The sequence below is a fragment of the Carassius auratus genome, chromosome 45 (assembly GCF_003368295.1).
Source record: "Carassius auratus strain Wakin chromosome 45, ASM336829v1, whole genome shotgun sequence".
In the NCBI taxonomy this organism is placed as follows: Eukaryota; Metazoa; Chordata; class Actinopteri; order Cypriniformes; family Cyprinidae; genus Carassius; species Carassius auratus.
In genome coordinates, this window is record NC_039287.1 from 14,635,100 (window position 1) to 14,644,075 (window position 8,976).

Genomic DNA, 8,976 nt, shown 5'->3' on the forward strand with positions numbered 1-8,976 from the left:
TATATTCATAATTTTATTTTTCTGGGCTTAATCACTTGTCTGTCTTTTTTATTTTTCTTGTTTTAATTCTCCCAAAGCTCATCGTGTGTTTTATGATGGCCCAAGTTTGATATGTAAAAAACAAACAAACAAAAAAAAATAAAAAGAAAGGGTTTGATGAATAGAATAAATCTAATTATTTAAAAAAAGAAAGAGATATTAAATAAACCTGTTTTTTTGTCATACACTGCTTGCTCTCTTTTTCTTAATTGTTTTAATAAGTTTCAGTTTAATATTTTTTTTTTACTTCGAAGTGTTACATTTGACAAAAAAATAGAAAATGTAAGCGTTTAAAAACACACATGTACCAGTTTGATCTAATTAATTAAGTGTCTTTTTTATATCTATTATTATTAGAGCATACAAAAATATATACTTTTTTTTTTTTTTTTTTATCTGAGAAACTAGGAAGGCTTAAGTTAAATTAATAAGAGCATTAATGTGCAGTTTAAATCCAGTAGGTGGCGGAAGGCTCATTCCAACAGCTCAGAGTGTGAAACAGGAATGAATAGATTAACGCAATGAGAAGGACACTTGTGCTTTTTGTTTGAACTATTTATCAGAAATTCATACAGGTTTGGAATGACATTGAGGGTGAGTAAATGTTTACAGAAAATACAGAAAACTTCTTTGTGTGTGTGTGTTAAAGATAAAGTCAAGCTTGACTAAAGAAACTATACACAATGTATACCTAAAAAATCTTAATAGATCTGTCTGATGTGAGAGACCCTTTAATTTGAATGCCTTCATCTCGCACTGGTGGCTAAACTCAATCTTTGAACGCCAGTGAATTACACTTGGATGAGCACAAGTCTTGGTTTTTTGGTGTCCTGTCCCGGAAATGTCCGCGTTTTACAGCCATCAAATCCCACTGCAAATCCGCAAAAAAAGTCTTACATTGCTGGTTACCAGAACAAACGTGTAGTGATTATTTTCACCAAAAGAGGGCGCTGAAAGCTACACTGATTACTGATTGGTCTCTCGCGCGCCGCTTCTTCTTCAGCAATGAAGAACAAAACCTGGACAAAAGTAGTCAAATATTAAAGCCTCGTCCAAATACCCACACTCGCGGTCTTTGCACTTGAATACTTGACGTTAATTTAGGTTTGAATCTAAACACTGCAGGGCTCCAGTAGTCCTCCAGAAATTAAGTTTTTACACCCCTGTACAAACTTTATGCGTACTAGAAACTTCCAGGCAGGTGTGTTGAGGCAAGTTGGAGCTAAACCCTGCGGAACACTGGCCCTCCAGCACCGAGTTTGGAGACCCCTGAGATAACGTGTTCCTTGATATCCAGCAGCGTTACCCTTTTTCTTTGCTGTCATTGGTAGTCTAGTGGACCTCCATCAGCATTGGAACTAAAATTGGAAAAAAGTGAGAGCACTGTCATGAACGAATATTTCGAAGACAATTCCAAAGTTTTATCACAAGCTTTAATCACTCTGTATATTTACAACACATTTTTTAGTTTTTGCAAAGAAAGCTGTCATGATTCTTAAGTATATAAATCAATACATGAAATTTAAAGAAAAAAAAACCTTTAAAAATAGTAAATAAGTTTACAGTTGAGTTCAAGACTGAGTTCAAGTTATAGCTCTTTCAACCAGTGACTGAAAACTGGTCTTCTCATTAGCATTACAGTATATAAACAATTGCATAGGACAATGCAAGGCACAGTGTCATAAGTGCACTTAAACTGAGTGAAGAAACAAACTCTATGCTACATTAAAGGCAAGAGAATGACGGTTTGTTACTTCCTCTCTGTAGAGCAGGCTTGATTCCTCAGCCCTAGGATAGTCTCTAGCACCTTGCAGGCAATGGAAAGAAGTCCTTGAAGTCAAACTAAGGAGCGACTGATGTGAAGAGCAATCAGAAGTAATCAGTACCAGTTCTGGTGTCCAATAACATGATCATCCGAGAACAACAAGTACTCACAGGAAAGCTTTTGGTAAGTATGAACTGCGAGTTTTCGGTTGCTTTAGCAGATGGTTAACCTACACACTGTTCAACACATTTCCAAAACAAAAATGCAAGGGCTACACATATTATTTGACACGTCTACAAAAAAACAGTAAGGAACCATTGTCTTTTCGAAAAGGCCAAATATTTAACTGCGCCATTATCAGCGGTGCAGTTTATACAGCATGACCACACTACATGCCTAAGGAAAAAAACAAGTCTGAAGAACAAAGCCATTTGTTTGAGCTGATCTTTAAAAGGGAAAATGAGGGGGTGGCTTCTTCCAGAGGCAAAACAGAGCAGTTAGACAATGTATAACTCTGCTCCTCAGTAAATACATAAGTACTTCAGCTGAAAATAGGGAGTTATATGGTGAGTGATTTTTTTTTCACAGTACTGGATCATATGGAGAACTATGAATGCAACAAAAACAAACAATAATGCTAAAAAAAGACAATATAAAGGGAAATCACTTTTCACTTTAAAAAACTAGACCTTTGACATTTAACACGTTTAAAATGTTAAATTAAACTACAATCATACAACAATACGGTGCTGCAGGGATTATGTATTTTTGTAGGCAAAAATGTTGATGGGTTTTGTTGAATGGGTTTTTGTTTAAATGCCCACAATAAGGTCTCTTATGAACATAAGCTCAAGATATTTTCCTGTTTTATTCTACAACATAAACTACACCAGTAATACCCCTTGTGACATTTTTACAGCTGTAACTTGTCTTGAAAAAGGCAGCTGCTAACAAGAGGCTAAATGAGACTACAGGGATTTTCGTGGACATTAAACAGAAACACCATCACGCCAAAAAGGAAAACAGATCTACCGTACTCAGTCGTCAGCTTTTACTATCTCAGTGTGTGTAAAACCACACTTTTGGAAACTACTGGAACTCAAACTTTCAGGGAAAATGTCACAGCGGTAAATTTCCTTGAGGGGGTTTGGCATCCCAATGGTTTTGTTTCCAGGTGTACCATTTAAGGACACAACCACACGTCTCCCGGAAATTTTGTAGAATTCAATCGATCACATGACGACTTGGAAAAAAAAGTGTTTCCCATTTTGTGTGCCTTATTCATCAGACATTCAGCCAACGTTCCATGGACGTGATGTCTGAGGCTGAAACTACAGAGTAATGTTAAAAGTACGTCATCATTGCTGCAGTGCTCCCTAACTTTGTTTTAAATCGCATTTTGAAATTGCAACTGGCAGTTGGATTAAGAAAAAACTGTGCTTCATGAAAATACCATTTAAATGTTGAATTTAAAATTATTTATTAATATATTATTTGTAACTTTTAACTCCATTTTAACATGAATGAAATAAGCCGTTAAAAATATGTCGCAATTTAAAAAATGTATCTAATTATCTATAAAGATTTATCTATCAATCGTTTTTAATTTCGGAATACATTCGTGATTTATTTTTTTCATTTTACTTATAAGTGGCACATACATTCCTCCATTGGCTCATTTTTAATAGAGGAAAATAAGAGCATTTTTTTTAATTATGTGTAGACGGAGTCATTAGAGAAGATAAAATACAGTGCCCTTCAGATATCAAAATGTAAATGCGTATGATAATTATAAGAATTACATCACCATTATTTAAGGCATCATTGTTTCTACACCTACACTGTACAGAGATAAAGGTCTGATGGCTTACAAAAACGTGACTAGGTACACTTCAGGGCATCCCAGTTTTGAAAACGCAAAAAATATGACTATGAACCTATACAAGTAGTCTATAGTGTGCTTGACCATCAATCTTTTTAATGAATAACAAATTATTTAATGTATCTTTGGATGTGTGGTTCTGGTAGCAGTTTATCAGTGTTATTTGAAGTTTTGTATGACCTAAGGATTTGTGGTAAAGACGCACTTCTTAATCTCGTCTCGCTCTCTCTTTTCGTATGTTCTACCTCTATTGATGAGTTGGCAATCCTCCAGGGAATTTCCCTTATTAACTAGCTAGAACTGCTGAAGCATTGACTCCAGAAAGAGCGCAGTATTGATCTGAGGTGACGGAGAGAAAGCCAGCTTGTATGGAGGAATGGATTTTCATTTTTTCATAAGCCTTGCGATACCATATAATATAGTCAGTTTAAAACCAAAAATCCAGTGGCCCAGAGATGAACCTGAAATGTTTGATTGGAGATTGGCGACGCCACATTGGTTCAAGTTAACCGCAGTCCCACCTGAGACTTCTTTGGCTTGAGAAGCGAATCCTGTAAGGCAACATGGGGAGAAATTAAGGCACTTGTTTTGGACAGCGTAGCTCTCCACGAGACACACAAACCGAGGGCAAGACCGCTCATTGTCCTGAGGACAACAGGCGGATGGGGAAAGGAAGGATGTACAGCAGACTGGAGGCAGTTTAGGGTCTGTTACTCCTCTAAAGCTTTGGGGGAGAGTGGGCGTTCACAGTTGGAGATGTATTTTCCTCACACGATAGCACAACAGCTCCTGCAGGCTGCGCAGCACCGTTTTGTTTCTTTGGGCTGAAGATTGTCAGGATGGCCTCATCAAATACTGTCTTTAGTCCCTTCTGAGTCAGTGCTGAACACTCCAGATAGCACTGGGCTCCAATCTGTGGACAACAATAACAATTTTGAAACAAAACACTCAGCTTTGGGTTAAATGGTTTTTAAAACCATTAAAAACTATTTTTTTTTCCCCCATGAAAATCAGTCTTGAAAATCATGGCCACCATTCCACTCTCAGCAGCTCAAACACTCTTTTTTTATTTAAATTTTTTTGTGAACAACATGAGATGAAACCGAATTTATGAATCATGCTTTCTCTGGAAACAACTGACAACTCAGGCTACATTTACATGACAACGATGTATTCAGAAACAAGTTTTTCCCTTGCGTTTTTAAAAAAGTTTATGTACACACAACAACATGTGCATTGACACATATACGTGAAAACGGGCAAAAAACGCTGTATTACGGGCCAGTAGTTTGTGCTGTCACCTTGATAGTAAACAGTACTAGAAGGGAAGTGACGTTTGTTTGTTGTAGATGATGTGTCTCCACTGTTGGTTGTAATATTGGTGAAGTAAAACCACACTTTGCTGAAGAAGCGGCAAGTAACTGTACTATCTACTCGTTGTTTATGTTTGTTCGCACTTGCCTTTAAAATCTACACGTACTGCACATGTCTACATACCTAACATGTACTATGCACGTGCATGATGTCTCCATTTTCAGAGATTCCCATTTTGGGTGTTTAAACGGAAACAATATGGTGGCGTTTAAAAAACTAGCACTTTGAATATGAAAATATGCGTCCCAAAAACAACAGGCAAAATGCATTTTTTTCTCCCGATGAAAACGTTGTGTAAATGGCCCCCAAGCCAAACCACAAACGTATGAACATCCATCACCTCTCTGGCTAGTTTGAGGCCTTGCTCATAGGTCAGTGGCTTCTCCTTCATCTGGAGCAGACGTGCTAGTGTCTTTGGGTCATCTCGCAAGTCAATCTGAAGGAATAAATAACATAGTTAAACATTTTTAATTTCATGTATTTTTTTTCTCCATAAAATATTTTATTTCCATTTGATGACTAATCTCAATGTTTGACCTGATAATAGAAAATAAACAATAACTAATACTATTATCACTATCATTAATAAACAAAGAAACTCTTGCACCTGTGTTCCGATGAGGATATAGGGCACATGGGGCATGCAGGATTTGAGCTCAGGCACCCATTCCTCCTGCACATTGTGATAGGAAGCTGGATTCACAACAGAGAAGCAGATGAGAAAGACGTCTGTGTTGGGGTAGAGGGGTCGCAGCTGGTTGTAATCCTCCTATATGACGAGTAAAGTAAGATCCGCTTTAGACTCGGTTCATTCCTCTTACTACTGAAATATGATTCAAAAGATCTTTTTGAAAAACAAACTGTAAGCGAAAGAGGACAGATGATTAATTTAAAGGTTAAAGCTTCAATTAAAGCTTTTTTGTCTAACATAACCCAAAACCCCATCAGTGCTCAATTTACATGATTCTTTAAATGTATGAATAGATGCAGCCTGGTGAGCATAAGAGACTTTAAAAAAACATTTCAAAATCCTCTGTTTAAGGAGAACCTGATTTACAGGTACACCAGGTTGGGTTCACTGGACAAAACCAACGTGAAAGAGTTCAAAATTAGGAGTCAATAAATATAAAGTTCTGGTAAAATTTAACACATAGAGCATCTTTATTTTCCATGACTTTATTCTGTCACTTATTATGAAATGCAAATGAACAAATAATTTACATTAGGCTCTGCACCAGCATATTGTAAAAGTCAGTTCATCTTGAAAGCCATTGATCTCCTCCTGATCAATAGTAGAGAAGCAAGATGTACGGAATTATTTAGCTTTCATTTATGCAGCAATGCGTGGGCTGCACTACATTATTCAGTCTTTCTGATTCTAAAACACAGCAAATATTCGTTATTACAGCACATACTGTGCTTGCTACAGCTATATATCCTAAGAAACAATTACATAATTATATCATGCTGAACAGTAATACTCACACTTTAGCTTGCTTTATTACTTCAAGCAAAAAAACGGTCCTTGAAACTAAGTCAAATAAGTGACCCTCATTGAATTTGGTAAATATTATACTGTTATGCAAATCAGTTCCCTATAGCACTTTTCACCAGCCTGGAATGGTATCCAAGATTGTAAAATATGCATATAATGCTATTTTCCTTTTATTGCATGCTTTTGCACACAAAAGAATGGCTTATTCCCTCATTATTTATTTAAATGTATGCACTGTTAGAAACTACATCCTGTTTAATAAATGTCACCCCCCTGTGCAATGTCAGCAACTGCCGAAGTCCTTATAAGAGAATATTCCTCATGGAAAAAAAAGAGAATAACTTATAAGAGCAGTCTTTCCAAGCCAATAAAACAGATGCTGATGCTGAAATTGTTTAACAGATGAATGGAAATGATAGTACTGATCAGTCATCAAAACAACTGAAGTTTAGTAAAAAACACATATGTCAAAAAGGCCTAATTTTTATTATAAGATTGGGGATGACATTGTAATCTTTGGCAATATATATTCTAGATTAAAACTCTAACAACTGGGGTCCGATAAGATGGGTTTGACAGGGATGGCTGATTCTGTGATGCCTTTAGACACACAAGAAAAGTAAATAGCTGGGCTGTCTCTCCAGGTTGTATATGAGTTTCCTGTTGAAGAATCACTGCAATAAGCCAAAATCAAAGTCATTATGGTGGGCTGAGAGTGAAGAAAAACAACCCAACCCGTAGTTTCTTGTCATTATTATTATTATAACTATTATTATTATTATTATTTCAGTCAGTGCTTGCTGCTTTATTTACAACATTATTTAACACAGGCTGTAAATTATGCTGTTAACGTGACTATGATGCAAAAAGAGTTTGTATTCAGAGTGATCTGATGAATGCACGATGCCATTTAGTAATTTTCAAGAGTTTAAATGTAAATCCTGGTGCCATTTCTATTTTGATGAAATTAGACTGTGTTTTGTAGAGGAACGTTGAAATTACCTAGTGAAAGACATAATTTTTGTGTCATCATTACTCATTGCCATACTTCTCCAATCACTTTGTCTGTTTAAACCCCACCCTTTTTTACAATAACTTTAAGCTCTCTCTTAATTCTGCCTCTATCCAATTAACAAATGAAGGATATAACCAAGTCCTGATACATTTTAAATTTTTCAGTAATCCGTTTCACTTGGATATACATTGCAGTATGGAAGAAAAGATCTGCTTCTGTTACAATGTGACTATATATACTTAAGATGCATTAACTCACTTGTCCAGCAGTATCGTACAATCCCAGTAAGTGCTGCCTCCCAGATACTGTTACATTCACTGTAAAAAAGAAAACAACAACAAAAGTTCATTATGCATATCAAAGAGCAAAGCAGTTCAAAATATGCCTGTAAAATGTGTGTTTGTCCAGCAGTGTTTCTGCTCCTGCTGTATCACATCTCTCTGATGTACTTCCAGAACTCTGGACCTGCTGTTGATTGTGGGTGGAACGGAGGTTGATTTGGAACAGGACAGCTGTCAACAGCTAGGGGTGACCAGTTTTGGAAAACAGGCAGGGAAGAGCGGTGTGTGTGCTTGCATACATATTTCATTCTGCGTTCCAGATGATGAGGGGGAGAGAACGGCTGTGTTGACACAACTAAAAGGAAAAAACCCTGACAAGTCAATCTTTTGTCATCAAACAACACACAATAGAAGACCACTGCTGAGATCAGGAGAACAGCTGGACTCAACATTTCACTGAGGTTTTTCAAACAAACCGCAGATACTAGTCCGCTGTGTGTCCACACTTTTCTCAAACTCAGTGCTCTGATAGTGGGTTGATAAGGCAGATTAAAGGAATGTGTGCATGAGAGAAGAAAGAGGGTGTGACGTGAATGGTGGCCCCTCATCAGATTCTTTAGGCACAAAGCGCCTACTGAGACACCCTGAACTAAATTCAACCTTCTCAACTCCATGATAAACTGGAATACTGATGCCTGGGACCACAAAAAATATTTTACTAAATATTTCATAACCCATCATTGTACTGAGCCAAATACCCATTGATGCTTCCAAAATATCCAATAACCTTCCTGTCAGAACCAAAGCACTTCCTGCGAACTGTAGATCTGACACCCTTAATGAGTCAAGAAGCTTCTGGAAAGCCATGAAGTCTGAAGTCATATTGAAGTATATTTATTTCCAGTTCATGAACAAATTAAATTAATCTGATTCAATTTACAAAACCATTCTGGTTTTTGCAAATCCCCTTTCAAGGAAAGTCAGTTCACTCTGTGGCCATATTTGCAAATGCCATGGCAGATATACTGGCATCTAAGACCAACTCTTATCTACTTGAATGGAGAAATTCTAAAAACTGCTTGCTAAACTCGCATTTAAAAATCCAACTTGAACTATCCATTAATA

At 36.7% G+C, this 8,976-nt stretch overlaps 1 protein-coding gene across 1 annotated transcript; it reads right to left on the minus strand.

Annotated features, from left to right (window-relative positions):
- Positions 1-4,337: 4,337 nt before the first annotated feature.
- Positions 4,338-8,613, minus strand: LOC113062706 (rho-related GTP-binding protein RhoJ-like). The gene is made up of 5 exons (XM_026232675.1): positions 8,610-8,613; positions 7,829-7,887; positions 5,668-5,829; positions 5,401-5,496; positions 4,338-4,599 (listed from the first exon to the last, which is right to left on the minus strand). The coding sequence occupies exons 1-5, from the start codon at positions 8,611-8,613 to the stop codon at positions 4,405-4,407; spliced, it is 516 nt and encodes a 171-aa protein (XP_026088460.1). The 3' UTR covers positions 4,338-4,404.
- Positions 8,614-8,976: the final 363 nt, after the last annotated feature.